General features: G+C 43.9%; 1 protein-coding gene across 1 annotated transcript in view; it reads left to right on the top strand.

Moving 5' to 3' along the window:
• The first annotated feature begins 2,345 nt into the window (after positions 1 to 2,345).
• Positions 2,346 to 27,450, top strand: part of LOC144595887 (sentrin-specific protease 2-like) — a 49,294-nt gene continuing 24,189 nt past the window's right edge. Inside the window, exons 1-8 of the mRNA XM_078403743.1 lie at positions 2,346 to 2,554; positions 4,431 to 4,486; positions 10,219 to 10,358; positions 13,662 to 13,737; positions 15,261 to 15,336; positions 15,929 to 16,049; positions 17,832 to 17,947; positions 19,879 to 19,979. Of these exons, the coding sequence (XP_078259869.1) occupies positions 2,361 to 2,554; positions 4,431 to 4,486; positions 10,219 to 10,358; positions 13,662 to 13,737; positions 15,261 to 15,336; positions 15,929 to 16,049; positions 17,832 to 17,947; positions 19,879 to 19,979 (880 nt within the window). The 5' untranslated portion in view covers positions 2,346 to 2,360. The remainder of the gene's footprint in view (positions 2,555 to 4,430; positions 4,487 to 10,218; positions 10,359 to 13,661; positions 13,738 to 15,260; positions 15,337 to 15,928; positions 16,050 to 17,831; positions 17,948 to 19,878; positions 19,980 to 27,450) is intronic.

Raw genomic sequence — 27,450 nt, 5'->3', positions numbered from 1 at the left:
CCGCTACTGGTTTTCCCTTTGCATTTTTGCAGGAGAAATGTGGATCACTGCTGTAGAGGCAGATTATCAAGAGCTATAGATGAGGTGGGCAAATCTTTTGAGAAATTTCAGCATTTGCTTTAAAAATCAAAGAACTAAAGATGAAGGAATTCAAAAATATCTAAAATAATAATGTGTTTTGGCTGATTTGCCTGTTGTTTCCCTCACTCAGTATTTTCAAAATTTTCCATTTTTATTTTAGATTTTCAAATCCTGCAGTAATTTACTTATGTCATTCTCTCTGCCCAAGGACAGCAACATGTTGTCCTGCCTATCCGTATAGGCCCCATCTCTTTGGGATACCCTGGTCAATATTCCCACCAATCTTGACAAAACCTATAGAGTCACGAATCTGCCACATGCCCTGTACTGTTCCAGCATATGGAGTTTGCAACATGCTCTGGGAGAAGTGTGTGGGGAGTGTGCTTGCAGAGTTGAAACCCCTCTGGTAAACTCTGTCATCCTTTCCACATGTTGTGAAGCATATGGTGGCAATCTATACCCAATGACTATCTGACAAGTGTTATCTTATTCAATGCGACCCTAAGGGATTCTGCACCTCAGTTCTAAGAGCTTGGCAATGTGGACCATTGCAGTAGAGGCAGATTGCCACCTCTTTGCTAATTGTCTCTGTTGTCCCTTCTGTGACGTGCTGCTCTTGCACACTTTGAACCTGCAGGTCAACCAACTGTAATCCAGAGTCATACAGCATGGAAAGAGGCCCTTTGGTCCAACGATCGTGCCAACTAAGATGCCCCATCCAAGCTAGTCCCATTTACCCGTGCTTGGCCTGCATCTGTCTAAGCCATTCCTATCCAGGTATCTGTCCAAATGTCCTTCTAGTGGCATCACAGGGAGAGAGGGTGGTCAAGAAGACGTTCGGCTCATTGGCCTTTATCAGTCAGGGTTTTGAGTATAGAAGTTGGGATGTTATGTTGCAGCTGTACAAGCCAATGGCGAGGCTATTGTTCACCCTGTTATAGTAAAGAAGACTAAGTTTTGGTCACCCTGTTATAGTAAAGAAGACCTAGTGGGCCCGTTGGGCCCAAACCTCTCCTGCATTGGTGCAGCACCCTCTCCTCTCCCCCTCCCTTCCTCCACCCCCTCCCTTCCCCCTCCTTTCTCCCATCCCTCCTCCCCTCCCCCTCCCTCCCTAGGAGATAGATTTAAACTTTAAAACGTGAATAGCTTTAAAAATATAACGCCGATTTCAATGAAACTTCCATTAGCACCAAAGGGACGACAGTGAGTAAGGTGGGCCTAAAATTGTCATGCTATCGTGTACTGTTTTGGCTGTAGTTCAGGAACAAACAAATGAGAGTTTTAGTATATAGATGTTGCTAAGTGGAAAGAACGCAGAGATTGACAAGGATATTGCCAGGACTTGAGGGTCTGAGCAAAAGGGAGAGCAGGCGAGGACTGGATTCCTTGGAGCATAGGAAAATGAGAGGTGATCTTATTGGATCTTATGAGAGGTGATCAGGTTATGAGGGGAATAAATAGGACAGATGCACAGAATATTTTGCCCAGATTCGGGGAATCAAGAACCAGAGGACATAGGTGCACACAGAGGGTGGTGGGTATATGGAATGTGATGCCGGGGAAGGTAGCTGAGACAAAAAATATTACATTTAAAAGGCACTTGGGCAGGATTATGGATAGGAAAGGTTTAGGGGATATGGGTTAAACGTGGGGCTAGTGTAGATGGGGCATCTCTATTGTCGATTGGCACGGGCAAACTGGGATGAAAGGCCTGTTTCTGTGCTGTGTGACTCTATAATCTGAAAGTGAAGAAACATTTCTGTATTTAAACACTTCTGAAAACCCGGGCAAAGAAAATCTTTATTCCCCTACCTTGTAAAGAACGTAAAAATTATGCGAGTACTGAACTCTCTCTCGCAGCAACAATAGTCGAGATAAATAATTTAGATAGATCTAAACGGAGGCTGGACAATAAATGAGTGAATACTGTTGTGGGTGATGAAAAAAAGATTGATGGCACAGGCGAGGGGACAAAGATTGCAACAGTCTAGTTGGCCTGTTTCTGCTCCGTATGTAGCGTCTAATTCTGAGTAAATTCAGAGAAGGCAGATATAATTCAAAGGCGATCTTAGGTTTGCGGTCAATCAGGGAATATAGTTCTGGCCGATGATATTAGAAACGCATAAAATGCAAAGTAAAAACTGTTGGCCCCTTACAGCCGGACGACCCCGCGCCGGACATCGGGTGTGAGAGTTGCCCACTGACCCCGATGTGATTGTGCCAGGGTCTTCATTGCCAGCTCGGGCATGTGATGCAGGGACCAGGCTGGAACAGTGCGCATGCGCCGCCCAACCCCGGTCTCCACGGCAACGGCCGGCCTGAACCAGGCCTGCTCAGGCCTAGCCCTCGCCACTCCGATGTACCAATGGATTCGCGGCAACTTCTCTTCAGTCTTCCCCACTGGGTCGGAACCGTCTCCACCTGGCGCTTCTAAATGCAACGTTGCCGGCCTGCTGAAAAGAAACTACGAGAGGTAGGTGTCAGGAACTGGCGGGGCCGTGGACGTTTTCCAAGCAGTTTGCCTGCAGTTCAGAAACTCGGGCCTCTCATTGTGTATAGTATTAACAGCCAGTTGTCTTCTGGCCCTGATAGTACATGTAGCCTAGGTTCCCACTGCTGCTGAAACCATCACCCGCGGTTTCTATTCCTCTTGGCTTGATTATTCCCATGCATTCTTGTTTTTTGCAACTCGCGGGTTATGGTCCATGCGTTGATGAGCAATTGAGACCAAATTACAAGTGACAGTTGATCCATAACAAATACCTGAGCTGACAACGCACTGATCGTCAACAGCAGATTGTCACATATTGCGTTACAAAACTTGACTAAGTTGACCCATTTGCAGGTCTCTTTGTTCAATTAGATTGCCATTTTCCATTCTTTTCCTCGTAGAGATTTACGAAAAAATACTTTAAAAAAAAAGGTACAATAATTGACCTCTTAGGAACTTAGTCTAAAGTTCACTTGTCATTTTTGGGGAGGGATATGTTCTCTGAAGTGCCTTGGAAAGGTAAAATTGGTACACAAATTCGTCATTTAAAAAATATATAGTTAGAAACGAGTAGCTAAATAAGGAGACTTCATGGCAGTTGTGACCAGCACATTAAACTGGAGACACAAACGACTACAGATGATGGTGTCTGGGCAAACAAAAACTGCTGGAAGAACTCAGAAGGTTGAGTGACATCTGTGAGTGGAAAGGAATTGTCAGTGTTTTTGGACACAACCTGCACATTAAGCTGCATAGTCTGTGTAATGAATACAATAATTGGCAAACTAGACTTGATGAGTCGGATGAGAAAAACAAAACGAGCATGAGAAAAAAGAAAAGGAAAAATGCTGGATAAACTAAGCAGACCAGGCAGCATCCATGGAAAGAACATAATGTTTCAGATGAGGGACTGTTATCAAACCTAAGAAAGATATATAAACTTTCAACAGCAGCAAAACGTGGGTGTAACAATAGGAATTAATCTGATAGAATGAAGATGCATGGCAGGTGGAATAAGGTCAAGTCACTATGATTGCATAATATGTTGATGTGATTTGGGTTTACTGAGAGGTACCCAGTGGGACAGAATATATATAGAAAATCAAAAAGTAGGTGGTTCTTGTGCACAAGAATCATTAAAATATCATATTTAAAGTTTGAGAATCTATAGCTGCAACATGCCCATTCGGAAGATGAAATGTTAGAGATAAAGAGCAAGAAAACAAGCCCTTAGGCCAAACTCTTCCATGCTAATAAAGGTGTCTTTCTGGGTAATCCCGTTTGCCTAGGTTTGGCCCATATTCTTTTAAACCAGCAGTGAGAAACTGGGTTATATATTACTTAGTCAGTGTTGAATATAGAATAATAGATCTTGTGGGATCTTTATTAGCTGGACAATTATGCTAGATTTGGAAGAGGAACTAGTGAATCGCTATTTAGAATCATGGGTGGTAGGAAAGGAAGAGGGAAAAGGACAGGTCACACTATCCGTGATTGCACACAAACGTGCCATGTGATGGGAGAATGGTAGGTGGTGAGTGAGATCACACAAAAGAGTGGCAGAGGAACTGATATCTTCAAAATGCTGGGAGGGGAGGGGAATATATGTCTGCTGTTGGAGTCTTGATGGACCAGATGGAAATTGATAAGGATGATCTGTTGAATGTGGAGGCTGGTGGGGTGAAACAAGGGCAACTCTGTTCTTGTTCTTTTCAAGGGGAGAAAGGGTGAGAGCAGAGGTACAGGAAATAGATGAGATGCATTCAAGGGCTTTGTCCACGATGGTAGAGGGGAAGTTGTAGTCAAGGAAATTTCTGAATATTGTCTTTTGTCATGTTATTTTGGTCTCTTGCTCCAGTGTCCATACTTCCAATGATGAAATTGAATGGAAATCAGTAAAGAGGCAAAAGCTGGGTAAGCTTTTTTTTTAAAGATAATACCTTTATAAAGTTAAAATATATTGATTATATTTTAAGATGATTAGATTTTAATCTATGCTTCAATAAATTTCTGGTTTGACCATATCCACTCAAGCCACCCATCTACATATTAGGGAGAATTTGCAGTGGCCATTTAATTGATCTGTTTTCAAGCTTTTCGGAGCTCTTTTCGGGGGAACCCAGAGCACCTGGAGAAAGCTTGCATGGTCACAGGAGAAATGTGCAAACCCAACATAGTTTCAGAGGTCAGGATTGAACTCTGGCCACTGGAACTGCAAGGTAACAGCACCCTACCACAAAAGTTGAAAGTAGGATAATTGAAATAACTGATTTTCTGGCGTATGCCCATTCAAAAAAGACATCTTGCTAGATGGAAGGCAAAAAGCAGAACATGAAGAGTTTCAGACTGGATGCAAGCAACGAGGACTAAGATTGTGTTAAAGGGGAAGAGGGTGACCAGAAGCAATACAAGTTTGGGGAAGAGTTGTTGGGTATTAAAAGGTAATAAAGAGAATCTTGAAATTATTTTTGGAGGAATTGGAGCTTTGGAATGGAATAGATCAGGACTGAATTTTAAGCTATATTACCTTAATGTGTCTACACCTATTATATTAATGAGAGATTAGGAATATTATATTGACAGCTTCAAGTATATCCTTTTCCATAGACAGGGTACTTGGGTATAAATCTTTCACTGTATAGTATTAAAGTGCAGAACAGGTATCTATTTGTCTGTACCTATAAATTATACAGTCTGAAGAAGGGTCTTGACCCAAAACGTTACCCATTCCTTCTCTCCAAAAATGTTGCCTGTCCCGCTGAGTTACTTCAGCATTTTGTGTCTGTCTTAAGTGTACACATTTTTTAGATTTAGAGATACAGAGATATAGAGATATAGTATAGCTGGTTGCTGTCTCTCATTATCTCAATAATGGTGAAATAATGATTTTTAAAGTTTAAAAATCTTTAAACCCCCCCACCCCTCCCTCCCCACTCCACCCCACCCACTCCCCCATCCCCTTCAACCCATCCCTCCCCCATGACCCCCTCAGTCCCCTCCCCCATGACCCCCTCAGTCCCCTCCCCCATCCCCTTCACCCCTCCCTCATCCCCCTATCCCCCCTCCCCCCCCTCCCTACCTCCCCCCCCTCCCTACCTCCCCCCATTTCAAATCCTTTTGTTATGAAGGCCAACATGCCATTAGCTTTCTTCACTGCCTGCTGTACCTGCACGCTTACTTTCAGTGACTCACTCAACCTGTCCAAGTCATCCTGCAACCTCCTAACATCCTCTTCGCAGTTCACACTGCCACCCAGCTTTGTGTCATCTTCAAACTTGCTAGTGTTACTTCTAATTCCATCATCCAAATCATTAATATATATTATAAATAGTTGTGGCCCCAGCACCGAGCCTTGAGGCACTCCACTCTCCACTGCCTGCCATTCAGAAGACCCGTTTATTCCTACTCTTTGCTTCCTGTCTGCCAACCAATTCACTACCCATGTCATACCCAACCCCCAATACCATGTCCTCTAATTTTGCTTCTTACTCCTCTTAGAATCTTTCTTCCTCTTTGGAATGAAATGATCCTGCATCTTCTGGATTATGCCCAGAAATTCCTGCCATTGCTGTTCCACCGTCATTCCTGCTAGGATCCTTTTCCATTCAATCTAGGCCAGCTCCTCTCTCACGCCTTCATAGTCCCCTTTGTTCAACTGCAACAATGACATTCCTGGTTTAACCTTCTCCCTCTTAAATTTTAGATTAAAACTAATCATATTATGGTCACTACCTCCAAGCGGTTCATTTACTTTTGTCATTGGATAACACTAAATCCAGAATTGCCTTCTCTCTGGTAGGCTCCTGTACAAGCTGCTCTAGGAATCCATCTCGGAGGCACTCTACAAACTCCCATTCTTGGGGTCCAGAACCAACCTGATTTTCCCAGTCTACCTGCATATTGAAATCTCCCATAACCACAGTGGCATTACCTTTGTTACATGCCAATTTTAACTCCGGCTGCAACTTACACCCTATATCCAGGCTACTGTTTGGGAGTCTGTAGATAACTCCCATTAGTGTCTTCTTACCTTTACAATTTCTCAACTCTATCCACAGTGAGTCTACATCGTCAGTCCCAATGTCACCCCTCGCAAGGGACTGAATTCCATCCCTCACCAACAGAGCTACCCCACCTCCTCTACCCACCTGCCTGTCCTTTCTATCGTATTTATTCACAAAATGCTGGAGTAACTCAGCAGGTCAGGCAGCATCTCAGGAGGGAAGGAATGGGTGACGTTTCGGGTCGAGACCCTTCTTCAGACTGATGTCAGGAGGGCTGGACAAAAGAAGGATATAGGTGGAGACAGGAAGATAGAGGGAGAACTGGGAAGGGGAGGGGAAGAGAGGGACAGAGGAACTATCTAAAGTTGGAGAAGTCAATGTCCAAGCGAAATATGAGGTGCTGTTCCTCCAATTTCCGGTGGGCCTCACTATGGCACTGGAGGAGGCCCATTGCAGAAAAGTCAGACTGGGAGTGGGGGGAGTTGAAGTGCTCAGCCACCGGGAGATCAGGTTGGTTGTCCTTTCTATAGGACGTATAACCCTGAATATTCAGTTCCCAGTCCTGATCCTTCTGCAGCCCCGTCTCAGTAATCCCCACAATGCCAATCTCTAACTGAGCCTCAAGCTCATCCACTTTATTTCTTATACTTTGCGCATTCATATATAGTACTTTTAATCCTTTGCTCATCTCAGCTTCCACATCGATTCCTATTACACTTGGCCATTCTCTCCTGTTGCGTCGTGAGCTTTCTGTCCCGTTAATTCTGGGGTGTTTCTTAATTATTCCTATACTCTCTTTCCCTTTAACTCCATCCTTGTCTATCCCATTTACCCCCCCCCCCCCCCCCCCCCCCCCCACTATTTAGTTTAAAACCACCCATGTAGCAGTGGCAGATCGAATACAGATGCCCCCCGACTTACGATGCTTCGACTTATGATATTTTGACTTTGCGATGGTGCAAACGGCGGGGGTGGGAGGGGTGGACGGGGGGATAAGGGGGGTTGAAGGGGGATGGAGTGGATAAGTGGGGGGGTTGAGGGGGGATGGTGGGTGAGTGGGAGTGGGGGTTGAGGGGAGGAGGGGGGGATAAGGGGGATGGAGTGGGCGAATGTTTCTTACACTTGTCTAAAACTGGCAAATGGTATAAAGACAATCTGTTTGAGGCATTAGGGCAGCACAGTGGCGCAGCTGGTAGAGCTGCTGCCTCAGAACGCTAATGACCTTGGTTTGATCCTGACCAATTTCCCTTCTAGACCAATTTCCCTCCTGGGATAAAAAAGTTCTATCGTATCGACCTTGGGAGTTTGCACATTCTCCCTGTGTTTGTATGAGTTTCCTCCAGGTTCTCTGGTTTCTTCCCACATTCAAAGATATACAGTTTTGCAGGATAATTAGTCTCAGTAAATTGCTCCTAATTTGTAAGGAGTGGATGAGAAAGTGGGATAGCATACATATAGTGTGAACAGGTCTCAACTAGTCAAGTGAACATGATGGCCTGAAGGATCTGTTTCCATGTTATATTTTTCAATAAATCAATCAATCATTCCGTGTACTAAAAGATGAAAATCGTTTGGTGATACTGAGCAATGGAGCCCCAGTGTTATTTAAATAGTTGGGTACAATTGCTGATGTGCACCTCTTCAGACCTCATCTACTGCATTTAGTATGCCGATGTGACCACTTTTCATCAACGAGACCAAGCACAGGGTAGGTGACCAATTCACTGAACACTTGTACTGTCTCTGCCAAGGTCTGCTGGATCCCCTGGTTGCCAGCCATTTAACTCCCCATTCCCACAATGATCTTTCTGTCCTTGGCATCCTCGATTGCCAGAGTGACGCCACACATAAATTGGACGAACAGCACCTCATTCTGAGTTACTCCAGTATTTTGTGTCTACCTTCGGTGTAAACCAGCATCTACAGTTCTTTCCAACATAGCACCTCATTCTGCTTGGGTAGCTAACAACCCAATGGTATGAACATTGAATTCTTCAATTTCAAGTATTGCCCGCCAGCACCCACCATGGTGTGCACCCATTTTCCCCACCTTGTGCCAACCACCCCCCCCCCCCCCTTCACCCTACTCCTTTCCCCTCCTTTGTACATTCATCTCCCATCCCATCATCTCTCCATTTATCCCTCTCTTTCTCGACCATATTCCCCTTCCTTCCATATTCCTCATTCTGGCTTTACATTTAATAATAATAATAATAATATATTTATTTTATATAGCGCCTTAACACATGCACAAAGCGCTTTACAAATACAATTAACATAGAAACAAACAGACAAACAGACAAACTATCCTGACGGAAAAGCGGCGAATAATCAACGCCAGCGTCCTCTCACGTCAGGGTCCGGCAGTAGACATTAAAGAACACAAGACACACAGATACAATTTTTTACACAAAACAGCCATCACAGTGATTGCTCTAGGCATACCCTCACTGTGATGGAAGGCAAAGTCTTATCTCCTCCTCGTTCTTCTCCCGTGGCGCCATGAGGCGATCGAGGCTCCCAACCCCTTGAAGCCCCCACCGGGCGATGGAAAGTCCCAGGGTCGAGCCGAGCAGGCCGATGAAAGTCCTGAGCCCCCACCGGGCGATGGAAAATGCCGCGGCCGAGCCACGCAGGGCGATGAGAGTCCTGAGCCCCCACCGGGCGATGTAAAGTGCTGCGGCCGGGCCACGCAGGGTGATGAAGGGCCTGCGGGCGGGTTGATCGTGCCTCGTGCTTCGGGGCGGTCGAAGCTGCTACGGCTGGAGCTCCCAAAAGCCGGTCGCCAGCCAAGGACCTGCGAACTCCCGATGTTGCGGTCCGCAGGGCCCACGGCCGAAGCCTCCGAGATGGTAAGTCCAGGCCCTGCGACCGGAGTCTTCGAGGTCGATCCCAGCTGGAGGCCGCCGACTCCACGTTGTTAGGCCGTTGCGCGAACGGAGATACGACACGGTAAAAGTCGCATCTCCGTTGAGGAGGAGATTTAAAAAAAGGTTTCCCCCAACCCCCCCACCACCCCCCTACATACACAGAATTAAAAATAAAACAAAACGTACATTTAACATCAACAATGACAAAAAAAACACAAAAAAAAAACGGAGAGACTGCCGGTGAGCCGCAGCTGCAGAACACAGCCACGCCCCTTTTCACCTTACATGACATCCTTTTGTCTCCTTTTCACCTCTAACCTTTGTTATATGCTTTGTCCATGTGCCAATTTACCCCCTCTCCCCTCGCCTATCACTTGCTAGGCTTTGTCTGACCTTCCACCTCTCTTTTGCAGCTTTCTCTCCCCTACAAGGGTCCCGACTTTCCATTCCCTCCACAGATATTGCTTGACCCGTGGGTTCCTCCAGCATTTTGTGGTTTGCTCAAGTTTCCAGCATATTCAGTTTCTTGTGTCTGCAATTGATTAGTTGTGTGAAAAATCTGTGGGAGGTATTGCACAGTCTGGCACTTCATCTTGAAGAAAATGGCTTCTGGTTGCTATTAAGTATATTCTAGAGCTAAACTGCTGATATTATCTGACATCTGGCAATATGCCTTCAGCCAATGTAAAGAACATGGAAAAGAGGGGTCAGAAGAGGGAAATGGAGCAAAATTCAGTCACCAGAAGAAAACAAATTATTCTTTGTTTTCCAGATTACTTTGTAAATGGAGTTAAAAAGTCTTTAACAGGACTTGTCAGCTATATAAAATCAGTGTCACCATTTGGCTACAAGGTCATGCAAGTAGAATCCAAATCCTCTGTGCAGAGGAAGTCGAGCCAACCTTTGAAACAGGTCAGTGATGTAGTCAAGCCTATCTTTTTGAAAATAATAACAGGAACTCACCATGCTAACTGCATTGATAGACACAAAGTGCTGGAGTAACTCAGCGGGCCAGGCAGCATCTCTGGAGAAAAAGGATGGGTGATGTTTCTGGTTGGGATCCGTCTTCAGACAGGATGCTGCCTGACCTGGTGAGTTACTCCAGCTCTTTGTGTCTATCTTCGGTATATAACAGCATCTGCAGTTCCTTTCTGCACATACTAATTGCATTGTCTATCTGTACAACTAATTATGAAGGTGGAAATTGCAGTGTGATCCATGGGAGATGTATTAAAGCTGTTTCAGTCCTGTACCCTACATCTGCTCATAGTACAAAATTCCTTCTGTAATTGTAGTAAAATAGAAATACGAGATTGCAGATGCTGGAATCTGGAGCAGAAAACAAACTGCCGGTCTAACTCATGAGTTGAGCAGCATCACTTCCCCAGGTAAACGGCACACACTGTGGGGGGAGGGGGGTGGAACGGAATAGTCAATGTTTGGGGTTAAGCCCCTGCATTCCTTTCCGCCACTGATGCTGCTTGACTCACAAATTACCTCAGCAGTTTATAAAACAGCACAGGAGTAAGCCCTTTGGGCCACAATGTCTGTGCTGGATATGATGCCAGACCTACCCTTTCTGCCTGCACATAATCCATATCCCTCCATTCGCTGCATATCCATATGCCTATCCAAAAGTCTCAAATGCCACAATCATGTTTGCCTCCATGCCTGGCAGCTTATTCCAGGCAATCACAACATCCTTAGTTATTGCAAGTTATTTTTTCACAGATTTTATTTAAACTTTGACCCTCTCGCCTTAAAGCTATGCCTTCTAGTATTTGACATTTCCAATTTGATTTTCCTTTGGAAGAAAGTGCTGACTGTCTGTCTCTCATAATTTATATACTTCTATTAGGTCTTCCCACAACCTCCGTGTTCCAGAAAAAAACAGTATGAGTGTCCAATCCCTCCCTGTTGCTCATACCCCCTAAAGCAGGCATAATTCTGGTAAACCACCTCTGCACCTTTTCCAAATTCTTCACATCCTTCTGTAATAGCACGACCAGAACAGCAGATAATACTCCAAATGTGGCTTAACCAAAGTCCAAAAAGCTACATCATGACTTTCTGTCTCTTATACTTAATGCCCCGACACTGAAGGTAACCATACTCCAATGCCTCTATCTATCTACTTGTGTTGCCACTTTTAGGGAGTTATGGATTTAAACTCCAAGAACCCTCTGTACATTAAAGCTTTTAAGGATCATGCCATTTATTGTATATTTTCTCCTTGCATACGACCTCCCAAATTGCAACACCTCATACTTGGTTGGATTAAACTCCATCTGTATTTCTCCCCCCATTTTGGTAGCTGATCTACACCAATAAGCCAAAACATTATGATCACTGACAGGTGAAGTGAATAACATTGATTATCTTGTTACAATGGCACCTGTCAAGGGGTGGGATATATTCGGCAGCAAGTAAACAGTCAGTTCTTGAAGTTGACGTGTTGGATACAGGAGAAATAGGCAGTAGTAAAGACCTGAGCGACTTTGACAAGGGCCAAATTGTTATGACCAGAGGACTGGGTCAGAGCATCTCTGAAACGGCAAGGCTTGAGGGGTGCTCCCGGTCAGGAGTGGTGAGTACCTACCGACAGTGGTCCGAGGAGCGACAAACCACAAACTGGCAACAGGGTGTTGGGCTCCCAAGGCTCATCGATGCACGAGGGCAACGAAGGCTATCCTGTCTGGTCCGAACTGACAGAAAGTCTACTGTGGCACAAGTCATAGAAAATGTTAATGGTGGTCACCGGAGGAATGTGTCACAATACACAGTGCATCGCACTCTGCTGCATATGGGGCTGCGTAGCCGCAGACCAGTCAGGCTGCCCATGATGACCCCTGTCCACCCTTGAAAGCACCTACACTGGACACGCGAGCGTCGGAACTGGACCTTGGAGCAGTGGAAGAAGGTCGGCTGGTCCGATGAGTCCCGGTTTCTTTTAGATCACGTGAATGGCCGTGTACGTGTGTGCCGTTTACCTGGGGAAGTGATGGCACCAGGATGCACTATGGGAAGACGACAAGCCGGTGGAGGGAGTGTGATGCTCTGGGCAATGTTCTGCTGGGAAACCCTGGGTCCGGCCATTCATGTGGATGTCAATTTGACACGTGTCACCTACCTAAACATCGTTGCAGACTAGGTACACCCCTTCATGGCAATGGTATTCCCTGATGGCAGTGGCCTCTTTCAGCAGGATAATGCGCCCTGCCACACTGCACACATTGTTCGGGAATGGTTTGAGGAACATGATCAAGTGTTCACCGTGTTGCCCTGACCTCCAAATTCTCCAGATCTCAATCCGATTGAGCTTCTGTGGGATGTGCTGAATGGACAGGTCCGATCCACGGCTGCTCCGCCTCGCAACTTACAGGACTTGAAGGATCTGCAGCTAATGTTTGGTGCCAGATACCACAGGACACCTTCTGGGGTCTTGTTGAGTCCATGCCTCGGCGGGTCGGCTTGTTTTGGCGGCACACAGAGGACCAACAGCGTATTAGGCAGGTGGTCAAAATGTTTTGGCTCATCAGTGTATATCCCTCTATATACTTTGACAGCTTTCCTCACAGTCCACGACCCTAGCAAATTTGGTGTCATCTGCAAACTTACTAACCAACTCTCTTCAAAATTTTTGTTCTTCATCTAGTTGTTTCAGCAGTCGAGCTCTGTGAGAATCTGGTTAATAAGTGAGAATCTAATCAACTGAATTCCACGATGTTCCAGCAGCTGGGCCTATAACCTGTCAGAATTCCATTGACAAGGCTTTCTTTCATTCTGGCTTCACTTGCTTTTGTTTTTGTATCTCTGGGGGGGGGGGGGGGGGGGGGAGGACAGAGATTTTCCTGAAGCATGGACTTAATGCTCTTAATACCATCTTACCAATGATGTTAAAACTAGCTGTCGTTCACTTGGGGGAAAAAGATATCTGAAGATCAAATGTGATGCAAAACATGGTCTGAGTAACAGTGAACCCTATCCCCCTGTTTGCTTATGAGACCTGGATTACTTATAGCAGGCACCTTAAGCGTTGTGGTTTAAATCATGGTTAATTACAAATATACTATCTTTGAAAATCAAGAAAACTTTGCAGAAGAGATGTAGTTTTTGAGGTTTGTTGTGAGTGGCATGAATAATTCAGTTATCTGTAGTGTTTCGCAACTCTCACATTATCTATCATCACACACTAATACATCTTCCTTCTTTAAGGAACTCTCCTCCTCCCTGACTGATCTCTGTGACTCCAGTTCTCGGGAGCCTTTATCAAGAGTGGATTTAAAGTTAGGTAAGTTGAAGTAAACATTGAATGATACAGGGCATCCCATAGTCTGTCACTTATTTGTCTTTAACATTCTCTACCTTTTTGTGTATATATTGAAAGCTTTTACTTAGAAGTAAGAATGCTGCTCCCTTTCAGGTAACAATATCCTAGATCCTGAAGGGATTCGATAGCTAATGTCAATAACCAATCATCCACTCACTCGTCACTAGTCATTGACCTATGTGCAACCTACTATTTCCATTTCTCATTAGTCTTGGTAACAATCACATTCAACAAAAATATCTACAAAGATACCTGTGAATGCTGGAAATCTGAAGAAAACATCAGACAGGTTAGACAATTTCTGGAGAGAGGTTTACTGAGTATTTATGACTGAGTACTCGGTCTAAAGAAGGATCCAAACCCGAAATGTTCTCTGACCCGCTGAGTTACTCCAGAACTTTGTGTTCTTTTGAGTATTTCTAGAATTTTGGTGTGATCCTTTGCTAAATCTCCACTAAGTTTTAGAGGGCTCTCTGCCTCAACTTCGAGTTTCTAAGATTGATTTAAAACCTGAGGTTGATGAAATTAAAACCTGAGGTTTAATGAAAACCTGTGATGAAATTAGTACTGAATCTTCTGAGAGTCATTGAACATGGAAACAGGCCCCTTGGCCCAACTCGATCATTCCAACCACTCAATCATGTTGCCTAACCAACCTAGTCTCACTTTCCAGTGCCAGGCCCATATCCTTTTAAACCTTTCCTATCTGAGTAATTGCTCAAGTGTTTTTTAAATGTTGTGATTGTACCTCTACCATTTCCTCCGGCAGCTCATTCCATTTATGCCTGTGAAGAAGTTGCTCCTCGGGTAGCCTTTAAATTCTTTCCCCTCTCACCTTAAACCTTTGCCTGGTAAAAACATTATCGTAAATCTTCTTTGCACCATAAACAGAACTGCATACACTGCTCCAGATATGGCCTTCTCAATCTCTTGTACAGCTGTAACAAGACATACCAACTCCTGTCCTCAGTATACTGACCAATGAAGGCAACCATGCCACATGTCTTCTTCATCACCCTGTCTATTTGTGGTGCCACTTCATGGAACTATGTACCTGCATCCCTAGGTCTCTCTGTTCTACAACACTGCCATGGGGGAAACCATTTACTGAGAAAGTCTGGGTCTGGTTTGTCTTACCAAAATGCAACACCTCACATTTATCTGAATTAAAATCCATTTGCTATTCCTCGGTCCACTTTCCCAGTTGATCAATATCTTGTAATCTTAGTTAACCTTCTTCACTGTCCATGTTATCACCAAGGGGATCTTCCAGGGAATTTTTTCCTACAAATCTTTCAATTATATTTGTTTCAATATACTCTGTAATTCAGCATTTGGGATTTGGATTATTCATTTGACCATCCATTGTGCAGCAACATTTGAAAGCCTCTATGATAACCACTAGAAGCTACTGTATTACTTGCAAGGTTGGACTGGCTCAGCATTACTGGTTCATGTTTTTTTTTGGTTGCTGTTTATTTCAGATGTTGACCAGGAGTTGGGGAGGAAGAATCATGGGAATGAAAGAAAATGGCAAGAATGTCACAAGATAAGGCAAAGGTAAGCAGAGCTTGATATGTGATTAAGTCAAGCCACCTTTTTCGTCTGTTTCTAAATGAACTTTTCTGTTTGCAAGTATTCCCTCGGTGACATTGTGAGCAGTGAAACAGTCAAAGCTTTAGGGCATTGGATGGGCTATTGTTGGTACTTCCAGAGAAAATGTGTGAAAATCATAAAAGAATGGTGAGAGGAATCAAAATGTATGTAGATACTGTAGACACACATAGGTGAATTTGAAATTTAAAAAAAATTCAATTTGTGCAAGTGATACTACTTGCTTACATTTTGCATTTATTTAAAAAAATGTTAAGGAAAATGTGTGAGCTTGACAGGCCTTTCATTTTAAAGAAATCAAGACTTTCTCCTACCTGAAAAGTATTTCTCTTGCAGTGATCTAAGGCCAATTCCAGCCAGCTTCTGCTTCTGTGGCTTTATAAACAGACTTGGGGTCATCAGTCACAACTTTTCATTCCCAGCTTGGCTCTTTGGATGGAATACTGCTGGTATTTCTAGATAAGATGTGAAAAGCATCAGAAAGGCACTGGGGTCAATTGGGAATAGTTTTCAATTGTGCTGTTTTTGTCCGTGGCAGAAAACTCCGCGATCCTTCTAGAGAAACGAGTGAGCTGCTGCCTTTTCCTGTACAGCATTGCAGCCTTCCAACTACACCACTACCAATCAGGAATGATGTCAGGCGCGGCACTCTGAACCAGGTGAACAATAGGTCTGAAGCAATATCAGAAATTTCTTACAATTCTCAGCAGTTATGAGCAGTGCCTGAATAGACTGGATTTGCTTTCCTTGGAGCAAATGAGGCTGAAGGTTACCAGATAGAGGTAAACAGAATTATGAGTGATAGTTGGAAAAATTTCCTCCTTGCCCGAAACCTACGTTCCTCTAGTTTTGACATCTCTGTTATGGGGAAGAGGTTTGGCCGGAGTCAACTGCGTGAGGGGAGATGGAGGCAGGTACTCTCAGCATGTATCTGGGTAGGTACTTGAATTTCTGAAGTATAGGAGGTTGTGGACGAAGTGCTAGTAAATGCAATTAATATAATGGGATATTTGATAGATGGCATGGACACGATAGGCTGAAGGGTCCCTTTCCATGCTGTATTGCTCTGACTGATTTGATACTCAAAGTTTAATATCATGGAGTGATGATGGTGCTAAGCAAAATAAAAAGTATTGGGACAAGTTTTTTTTTAAAGAGCTGCACCAGGTGGCATCAGAACCAATAACGCCATCTGATATTAGGAGATGGGAGTACTGATTAGTTCCTGGTGGTTGACTTTAAAGTTTGGGCCATCAGATTTTAAATTACCATGTTGAAAAATTGCTATTGTTGGCATATCATTTGTAAAAATTGGAACCATGCAAGAGACCTAGGCTCAAAGTTGCAGCCTGAATGGAGGTGTTCAGCAAACTGGTTACCCATCACTGTTTTTCCAGTTCTGATGCACATTAAGATTTTCATGGCAATGTGGTTAGCCTTTATGAAGAGACAACCCAACTAAGAGTATAGAGGACTGGAACTGTCAAATAACTTGTGAAATTGCTGACTTCTTCAAGAAAGTTAAAATAAATCTGGTCAAGAAAAGATAGGTGCAGCAATGAGTTCAGGCTAGGGTTCAGGGGATAGAAGTTTTCAGATTTTCTGCACACACCCCTTCCCACATCCCAGTACATTGATTCTTATGAGTCATAAAATATCATTTGAAATGTGGTGATAAATGTATGTGATCACCTGGAAAAGGGCAATGATCCAGATAAAAATCAAATTGGAAAAGGCATGTGGGAACTTTTAGTTAATTTACTTTAGTAGATCACTCTAGATCCAAACGACCGACTTTTTGTCCAAGGTGATGACAACCCCACCAAGAAACATGTCCAGCTCATGCTTGAAGAAATCCAGTGAATCATCATCCACTGCATAAGATCAGCAGTTGTTCCAGAGTTCTACTTTCTTCTGGAAAATAAATGCTTCTTGACATCTCACCTAGATCACATCATGCATACTTAAATTCATGACGCTGGCTGAATAGAACCCCTGTGTAATTGGTGCAATAGTTTCCCTTTCATTTCACTGCACATCGAGTATGTGTATGTGACAAATATATTTGACTTGACTGACTTGACACCTGTATAATGTTGAGCCCCAAATCTTCTTGGTCGATCTTGTTATTTGCAACCTGAAGACAGTAAGGGGACAACATTTCATTGTAAAACACCTGCTTTGAAGTCAGCAAACTGTTCTTGGTTCCAATGCTTAGTGGTCATCCATGAGCATACTGTTCTGGAAATATTCATATATGGATGTTGCATTGTTGGCTATGGCAAAGATGAGCCCAATGGATGAATTGTCTGGTGCTGATAATCTTGATTCGCGAATATACAATAGTGCTTTAATGCATTACTTTTGTGTCGGAACTTTGGGAAAGGAGAGTTGGTGAGGAATGATCAGAATTTAAATATTGTTTTATATTCTTTCTGCAGAGCACAGAGAAGAATGAGAAGGAACAGTATAAACTCCTGCTGAGGCTGGTAGCTGCAGGATTAGAAAAAAAGTCTGAGCAGCAACCCTCAATTTCTGCTTCCAAAACAACACATGTGTTAGTAGCAATGATTACTATTTTCATCTGTAATTGTAACATTTTTTATTCTATGCCCATAACAGTGCAAGACAGGCCGTGGTTTAAGACATGTTTGTCTTAAAGTTTGAAACCAAGGCATGAAGTAGTACTGGGTTGGTGACCAAAAACTTGGTTTAAGAATTAGATTTCAACTATTGTTCTTAAAGATTGGAACAGAATGTTTAGGAGACAAATTGCAACTAAAATTAGGAGTGATCAAAAGACCAGAACTAAAGGATTGCAAAGTTTTCTTATGGCTGCAGCACTCCAGGAGAACCAAAGATTGGCAGCAGTGAGACATGGTGGAATGTGGAAACAAAGCTTGCAATTTTGAAAATGAAGCATTGAAGGAATACAAGTCTCGGATTAGTTAGCGAGTTCAATTTTGACTACGTGGGAGAATTTTGGATAATATTGTGCAATTTAAAAACCCATTTGGTTCACTGATGTCCTTAGGGAAGGATTTTGTGTACCTTAAGCCAGTATGACCTATGTATAACCAAAACCACTGTTTTGACTCCTAACTACTTAACTTTGGAGGCAATCAGGTGTGCACAATGTATCCCAGCCTTGACTAGTGGCATGCATTTCCTGTGAAGAAATAAATCTGATTCATCACATTTATTCTGATTTGCTAAAGTTATAAATATCCTTAAATATCCTTTGATGTCTTGCATAAGCTTGTCCTACTGTCCTTGCCCTTTACATGCACATTTACTGTGTAGATTTAGATTAAACTGTGCTATCCTTTAATAAAACATTACCATAGCATATTTGATACTCCCTGGCCAATTAATTACTTTGCATCAAGGTTGATATTTTAATTAAATGAAAATAACCATAAATGAAAATAACCATAAATTTTAGCTGTCTGGTTATTTTTCTTTAGCACAACTAAAAGTGTATGTTCGTGTTGATAAAATACTCCCAATATTGAATGGTTATGACAGGAGAAAAAAATATTTTGTGTAAAATATTTATAACTTCGCTCATCAATGTATTTCGTATTGAAGGTCAGTTCAGACATATAAATGCAATAAAGTGTTTGGTTACAAGGAATGGGATTTGTGCCAATATGCAAGGTAGAAACTGGTAGAATCAGTAGTAGTGTGATGACAAGGAATAAAATAGTTAACAAAATCCTGACCAGGTGCAGGAAACATCAGGAGGTAAAAAGATTTTATTCGTTTTTATTAGACAAGGATAATTTCAGCTGTTTTTCATATCTTTGTGGCTGGAAAATAACAGTTCAATTATGACGTTGAAAAATGTAATCTAAAATGATCAATGTTACTTTACACCACTGCAATCAGTTAAATAATTTGGTGTCTGCCTTTTGATCAGAAGATTGCTTGTAAATGAAGTTCAACCTGCACAGCAACAGAGGCATGTGATCAGGAAAGTCCAACCCATTGAATAAAAGGGACAGTGAAAATCAGTCATTTAAAAACATCTAAATCTGTACATGAGTAAGGTTGAAATTTAACTTTAAATTTGCAAGCAAGGTTATTTAATGGAACTGAAGAATATCAAACCCTATGTGGATGCAAGGGAGGATGTGAGCTAACGACTACATTTCCATACATGATTTATTGAGCTGCTGAGCATCAGTAAAAAATACATGTAGAATTGTAACGATCTTTAAAACAAAGTGCGATTAAGTAACACAAAATAATTAGATTTTGGAATCTAAATTTCTTTAAAAAAATAATATTCTTAAATATGATTGTTTAATTGAAAAATTGACATTGTCTAAAACTGTTTGCCTAATTTAGTTTTTAAGATAAGAAAAGCTTTACATTTGGAAAGTACAATTTAATCAGAAGACTCTTCTTAAGTATTCCTCCATTATTATTTTTAATGTAACACCATATTTCTCAACCTGCTTCATGCATATTGTCTGTTTCCAGTTCAGCCAACACCAACCAGTGCCATCAATCAAGGGCAGGGTACAAAGAAAAACAAGGCAGCTTTGAAAATGATCCATTATCACTCAGATTGGGTGAAGTAGGTGAGTACAGCTATTTTAGTAACTGTTTCTGAGAGAAGTTTACGTTTGATTATTTTGTAAAATATTAAAAGTAGCTTTGTTATTTATGTGCAGGAGACAAGAAATAAAGATTATAATTTGGAAATAAAGATAAAACATGCTGGAAATCTGAAATAAAAACAGAAATTGCTGGACAACCTCAGCAGATTAGGCAACATCTGTGAAACCAGAAGCAGTTAATGTTTCTGATTGAAGATCCTTCAGCAGATCATTTAGAAACATAGAAACATAGAAAATAGGTGCAGGAGTAGGCCATTCGGCCCTTCGTGCAAGCACCGCCATTCAAAATGACCATTGGTGATCATCCAAAATCAGTAGCCCCGTTCCGGCTTTTTCCCCATATCCCTTGATGCCCTTAGCGCCAAGAGCTAAATTTAACTCTCACTTGAACACATCCAGTGAATTGGCCTCCACTGCCTTCTGTGGCAGAGAATTCCACAGATTCACAACTCTCTGGGTGAAAAAGTTCTTCCTCATTTCAGTCTTAAATGGCCTACCCCTTATTCTTAAACTGTGCCCCCTGGTTCTGGACTCCCCCAACATTGGGAACATTTTTCCTGCATCTACTCTGCCCAATCCTCTAAGAATTTTATACCTCTTTATCAGATCCCCTGTCATCCTTCTAAATTACAGCGAATACAAGCCCAATCAACCCATTCTTTCATCATACATCAGTCCCGCCATCCCGGGAATTAACCTGGTGAGTCTACGCTGCACTGCCTCAATAGCAATAATGTCCTTCCTCAAATTAGGAGACCAAAATTACACACAATACTCCAGGTGCGGTCTCACCAGGGCCCTGTACAACTGAAGTAGGACCTCCTTGCTCCTAAACTCAAATCCTCTCACAATGAAGACCAACATGCCATTGGCTTTTTTCACTGCTTGCTGTACCTGCATGCTTACTTTCAGTGACTGATGTACAAGCACACCCAGGTCTCGTTACACGTCCGCTTCTCCGAATCTGACACCATTCAGATAATCTGCCTTCCTGTTCTTGCCATTAAAATGGATGACCTCACATTTATCCACATTATACTGCATCTGCCATGCTTCTGCCCACTCGCCCAACCTATCCAAGTCACCTTGCAGCCTCATAGCATCCTTCTCGCAGCTCACACTGCCACCCAGCTTTGTGTCATCCGCAAACTTAGAGATGTTACATTTAATTCCCTTGTCTAAATCGTTAATATATATTGTAAACAACTGGGGTCCCAGCATCGAGCTTTGCGGCACCCCACTAGTCACTGCCTGCCATTCTGAAAAGGACCCGTTAATTCCTACTCTTTGCTTCCTGTCGGCCAACCAGTTCTCTATCCATGTCAATACCCTACCCCAATACCATGTGCTCTAATTTTGCACACTAATCTCTTGTGTGGGACCTTGTCAAAGGCTTTTTGAAAGTCCAGATAAAGCACACCACATCCACTGGCTCTCCCTTATCCATTCTACTTGTTACACCCTCAGAAAATTCCAAACGATAAGTTGAGCATGATTTCCCTTTCATAAATCCATGCTGACTTGGACCGATCCCGTCACTGCTTTCCAAATGCGCTGCTATAACATCTATAATAATCGACTCCAACATCTTCCCGACTACCAATGTAAAGCCAACTGGTCTTTTTTATTCTTTCTTTCTCCCTCCTTTCTTAAAAAGTGGAGTTACATTGGCTACCCTCCAGTCCACAGGAACTGATCCAGAGTCGAGAGAACATTGGAAAATAATCACCAATGCATCCACAATTTCTAGGGCCACCTCCTTGAGTACTCTGGGATGCAGACCATCAGGCCCAGGGGATTTAACTGCCTTCAGTCCCAACAGTTTACCTAACACCATTTTCTGACTAATGTGGATTCCCTTTAGTTCCTCCCTCCCACTAGATCCTGGTCCCCTAGTATTTCCGGGAGATTGATGGTGTCTTCCTTAGTGAAAAAAGAACCAAAGTACTCCTTTACCTGTTCTGCCATTTCCTTATTTTCCCAATATAAATTCACCTGTCTCTGACTGTAAGGGACCTACATTCGTCTTCGCTCATCTTTTCCTTTTTACATACCTAAAGAAACTTTTACAGTCAGCTTTTATATTCCCCACAAGCTTTCTTTCATGCTCTTTTTTCCCCCTCTTAATTAACCCCTTTGTCCTCCTCTGTTGAGTTCTAAATTTCTCCCAGTCCTCTGGTTTGCTGCGTTTTCTGGCCAATTCATATGCCTCTTCCTTGGCTTTAACACTATCCTTGACTTCCCTCGTCAGCCACGGTTGAGTTTTAGTTTAAACCCACCCGTGTAGAAACTAAAAAGTTGGGGGTTGGAGTCAACAACGTGGACGTGTATCTATGCAGCTAACGGGAAAGAGAGTGTAGGAAAGGTCACATTTAAACTAACAAGGCAGGGGGATGGGACCCAATGCAAGGAGACAGAGGGCCATAAAAGGGGATCAGAAGCAGAAGGTAGAAGGGAGATAAGAAAAACTAACCTGAAAGCTTTGTGCCTTAATGCGAGGAGCATTCAAAATAAGGTGGATGAATTGAATGCGCAGTTAGTAGTTACGGGATATGATATAGTTGCAATTACGGAGACATGACTCCAGGGTAATCAAGGCTGGGAGCTATACATGCAGGGGTATTCAATATTCAGGAAGGATAGACTGAAAGGAAGAGGAGGTGGGGTGGCATTGCTGGTGAAAGAGGAGATTAATGCAATAGCAAGGAGAGACATTAGCTTGGTTGCTGTAGAATCGGTATGGGTAGAACTGCAAAATAGCCTAGGGCAGAAAACGCTTGTCCGAGTGGTGTACAGACCATCAAACAGCAGTAGGGAGGTTGTGGATAGCGTCACGCAGGAAATTAGGGATGCGTGTAGCAAAGGTACAGCGGTTATCATGAGTGACTTTAATCTACATATAGATTGGTCCAACCAAATTGTCATTTATTTTTCTCTTTCGAACATAATTTGGAGGTTTGAATTAAAGGTGAAATAGGACAATAATTGGATTAATTGAAGGAAGCACAGGGTGATTGTGGAAGGTTATTTTTCACTCTGGAGGGCTGTGACTAGTGGTGTGCCTTGGGAATCCGCGCTGGGCCCATTGCTGCTTGATATCCATGCCCACAATTTGGATGATGTACAAGGATTGATTAAGTTTCAAGCTGACACTAAAATAGGTGTATAATTGAGAGTGAAGATAAGAATTACAGCAGGATCTTGATCAGCAGAGCAATTGGGGCTGAGGAATGGCTCATGGAGTTTAATTTGAATAAGTGTGAGGTGTTGCATTTTTAGATGTCAAATCAGGGCAAAATCTGGGACGAGCTGTAGAGCGGAGGTATTACAAGTACAGAGGTCCCTGAAAATGGCTTCTGTGTGGGGAAAAGTTGCCTCTCGGGTTCCCATTAAATCTTTCCTCTCTCACCTTAAACCCGATGCCCTCTGGTTCTTGATTCCGTTGTTTGGGTACCAGACTCTGTGCATTTCCCCGATCTATTCCCCTCATGATCTTAGTTACCTCTCCAAGATCACCCTTCATCCTCCTGCACTCCAAGGAATAAAATCTTAGCCTGCCCATCCTCTCCCAATAGCTCAGGCCCTCAAGTCCTGGCAAAGAGTCCTCTTTGCACTCTTTCCAGCATAACAGCTTCCTTCCTGTAGCAGGGTAACCAAAACTGAACACAATACTCCAAATATGGTCTCACCAACGTCAAGTGTAAAATAACATCCCAACTTTGAAACAATACCCTGACTAAAGGCCAAAGTACCTAAAGACTTCTTGACTACCTTGTGATCCTCTTTCAAGGGACTATGTATCTGCACTCCCAGGGCCGGATTAATATAGTAGCAAAAGTAGCATTTGCTTTTGAGGGCCCCGCACTAAATGCTTGAAATCGGCATCCCTAACTGCTTGAAATCAGCAGGGACGCTGTGTTGTGCGCGCCGCTCCCCAACCGCCACGGTTTGATTGTATTGGTGGGGCTGCGCGGACCAATGGGCAGCCGGTGCGTTACCGCTCTGCTCCGCCGGTGGCGGCTGCCCCGGGCCGGGAGGTGGGTTCCTGCGCGGCCTCCGTTGGGGGCTCCCGGAGGTCGTAACAAGGTGTGGTGGTGGTCAGCGAGGTCTTCAAATCCCAAGTTTGCATGTGCGGGTTTGAGCTAACTTAGTGTGGAGTTCGGCAGAAATGCCGCGAGGAAAAACTCAGCGGGTCAGAAAGAGAAGCAGAGTTAATGTTTCAAGTTGGCGACCGGTAGTCATTCCCAAATCGCTTTAAGTCCGACGGTGGAACATTGTGACTCCTTGTGTAAAGGTCGGAAGGTGGTTTCTGAAGTACCAGTGGGGATCTCTGCAGAGTATGGGAAGGAAAGACATCATGCCCTTGCATTGGGTGGCGATTGCAGTGAGGGCGAGTGCGGGCAGCGCCTGCTCCATGTGTATGGTGGAGCTGGTGACATCAAGGGCAGCTCTCTCGGTGTTGGTGGCGCCGGCTGCACACCATGTTCCCATTGGGGCGGCTCGGCCCCCTGGTGGCCGGCGCCTCCCTCTCTCGCCCGCTTCGACCCTGGGCTCCACCGGCGTTGTGTGCAGGTTTGCCGGGGACGCTACCTTGGTCTGTGGGTCCTGGGGAGGGGAAAGGAATCGGGGGGCCAAGCGGCTACCCGCCCAACCAACCAAACATGTCCTCCAGGACAGCAGAGTCTGGATCGGTTTGCCGGGTGCCGCGGGGAATTGAGCCGGACTGTCAATGGGGAACCTGCGATTGGTGTCGGGGAATGGCTCGGTTTCTGACTGTTTTTTGTGGATTGGACGAATTCCTGCGGGTTTGGGCATTTTGAGTGGATTGTGGCCCGCTGCGTGACTTGGAGGCACTGATTTAATGTTGCTCCCTCAGAGCTTGGATTGCTTGAAACTGCGGGAATTCATCCAATCCACGGGAGCAGTCAGGGACTGGGTCATTCTTTGACGCTGGTTGCGGGTTCCCCATTGACAGTACGGTTTGTTTCCTTGTGGCAGCCGGTGGACCGAGCCGGACTCTGCTGCCTTGGAGGGCATGTTTGGTTGGTTTGTTGGGTGGGCGGGAAGTCGCTGGTTTTTTTTATTCCTTTCCCCTCCCCAGAGCTTGCAGGCTGGGGCAGCGTCCTTGGTAAACCTGCACACAATGGCAGTGGAGTTTGTGGTTGAAGTGGGCGAGCCCGACACGCGGGAGAGGGATGCGCCGGCCATTGGAAGGAATGGGGGGGCGGGCTGCCCCGATGGGAACATGGTGTGCAGCCGGCATTGTTGACACTGGGAGAGCTGCCCTTGGTGTCTCCAGTGCCATTGTATGTATTGAGCGGGTGCTGGCCGCACTCGCTTCGCACTACGGTCGCCGCCCAATGCAGGGGCGTGATGTGTTTCCTGTCCATACTCTGCAGAAATCCCCGCGGCATTTCTGTTGAATTTTGCACTGAGTTGGCCCAAGTCTGTGCATTTGAACCCTGGATTTTGGGACCTCGCTGATTGTTACTGCATTTTGTTGCGATTTCTGGGAGCCTCTAACATAGGTTGCATAGCAACCCGCCTCCCGGCCCGGGGCGGCCGCCATTGGTGGAACGGGGGCACGTGGCCACTGGTTGGATGAGGTCACGTGGGGCGCAGGTGGTGACGTCACCTTGTCCTGTATTTATGACCCCTTTATAACATATGCTCCGGGCCCCACACTAGCTTAATCCGGCCCTGTGCACGCCTAGATCCCTCTGCTCTTCAACATTCCCCAGACCCTTGCCATACACTACGAAGGTCCTGTCCTGGAATAACTTCCCAAAATGCAACACCTTGCACTTATCTGCATCAAATTCCATTAATCATTCCTTAGCCCACTTGCCAAAATGAACATGGTCCTGGTGTAATTTTTGATAACCATCTTTGCTATCTATAATACCACCAGTTTAGTGAATGACTCATCAGATACCAAGGGGATTATTGCTGGGTCAGCAATTATTCACGATATGTTCATGGCCCAGATGAAGGAATTAAATGTAATACCTCCAAGTTCACAGACAACACCAAAATTGGTCGGGGTGCAGACAATAAATAGGATCCAAGAAGCTCCAGTATGATTTGGAAAAAAATTAGTACATGGCAGATAAAGTATTGTGAAATTATTCACAATAATTTGACAAAGACTGGATGCAGATTATTATCTGTATATGTAAGAAAATAACTGCAGATGCTGGTACAAATCGAAGGTATTTATTTCACAAAATGCTGAAGTAACTCAGCAGGTCAGGCAGCACTCAGGATAGAAGGAATGGGTGACGTTTTGGGTCGAGACCCTTCTTCAGACGGTCTTTCTTCAGATTATCTGTATATGACTAGATTGGAATAATGATGTTCAATACCTGTGTGTCCTTGCACACCAGTTGATGAATGTAAGCATGCAATTTCAGCAGGCAGTTAAGAAGGCAAACAGTATTTTGCCATTCATGTCAAAGGTCTGTGTAAAGGAAAAGAGATATCTTTCTGTGATTATGCAGCCTTGGAGAGACCCAATCTTGAGCAAATTGTTGATTTTTCTTTGCCCAGTTATCTAAAGAAGGATGTTTTTGTTGTGAAGGAAATGCATTGAAGGTGCAACAGACTAATCACTGGGACAGCAGGCCTGACATTTGCAGTAAGATCGGGTTGTTTAAGCTTTAATTCCCTAAGGTCAAGCTGCAACTCTTGAGAACATGAATAGGTGACGTTTTGGATTGGGACACTTTTTCAGACTGATTGTATGGAGGGGAAGAAACCTGGAAGGGAGGAGGAACAGGACAAACCCTGCAGATAATAGGATGATGCAGGTGAGGGGGTGCTTTGATAGGCATATGGTTGGACAAAGGCCAGAGATAAAAAGACAGATATGACACGAAAGGATTGAATAGTTGTGAATTGTGAAACATAGAAACATAAAAACATTGAAAATAGGTGCAGGAGGAGGCCATTTGGCCCTTCGAGCCAGCATCACCATTCATTGTGATCATGGCTGATCATCCACAATCAGTAACCTGTGCCTGCCTTCTCCCCATATCCCTTGATTCCACTAGCCCCAAGAGCTCTATCTAACTCTCTTTTAAATGGCAGAGAATTACACAAATTCACAACTCTCTGAGCAAAAAAGTTTCTTCTCACCTCAGTTTTAAATGGCCTCCCCTTTATTCTTAAACTGTGGCCCCCTGGTTCCGGACCCCCCAACATTAGGAACATTTTTCCTGCATCTAGCTTGTCCAGTCCTTTTATAATTTTATATGCCTCTATAAGATCCCCTCTCATCCTTCTAAACTCCAGTGAATACAAGCCCAGTCTTTCCAATCTTTCCTCATATGACAACCCCACCATCCCGGGGATTAACCTCGTGAACCTACGCCTCACTGCCTCAATAGCAAGGACGTCCTTCCTCAATTTAGGAGACTAAAACTGCACACAA

Source organism: Rhinoraja longicauda, chromosome 8 (genome assembly GCF_053455715.1).
Source record: "Rhinoraja longicauda isolate Sanriku21f chromosome 8, sRhiLon1.1, whole genome shotgun sequence".
Classification (NCBI taxonomy): Eukaryota; Metazoa; Chordata; class Chondrichthyes; order Rajiformes; family Arhynchobatidae; genus Rhinoraja; species Rhinoraja longicauda.
The sequence above is the reverse complement of the archived record's forward strand: the minus strand, read 5'-3'. Positions and strand labels throughout refer to the sequence as shown.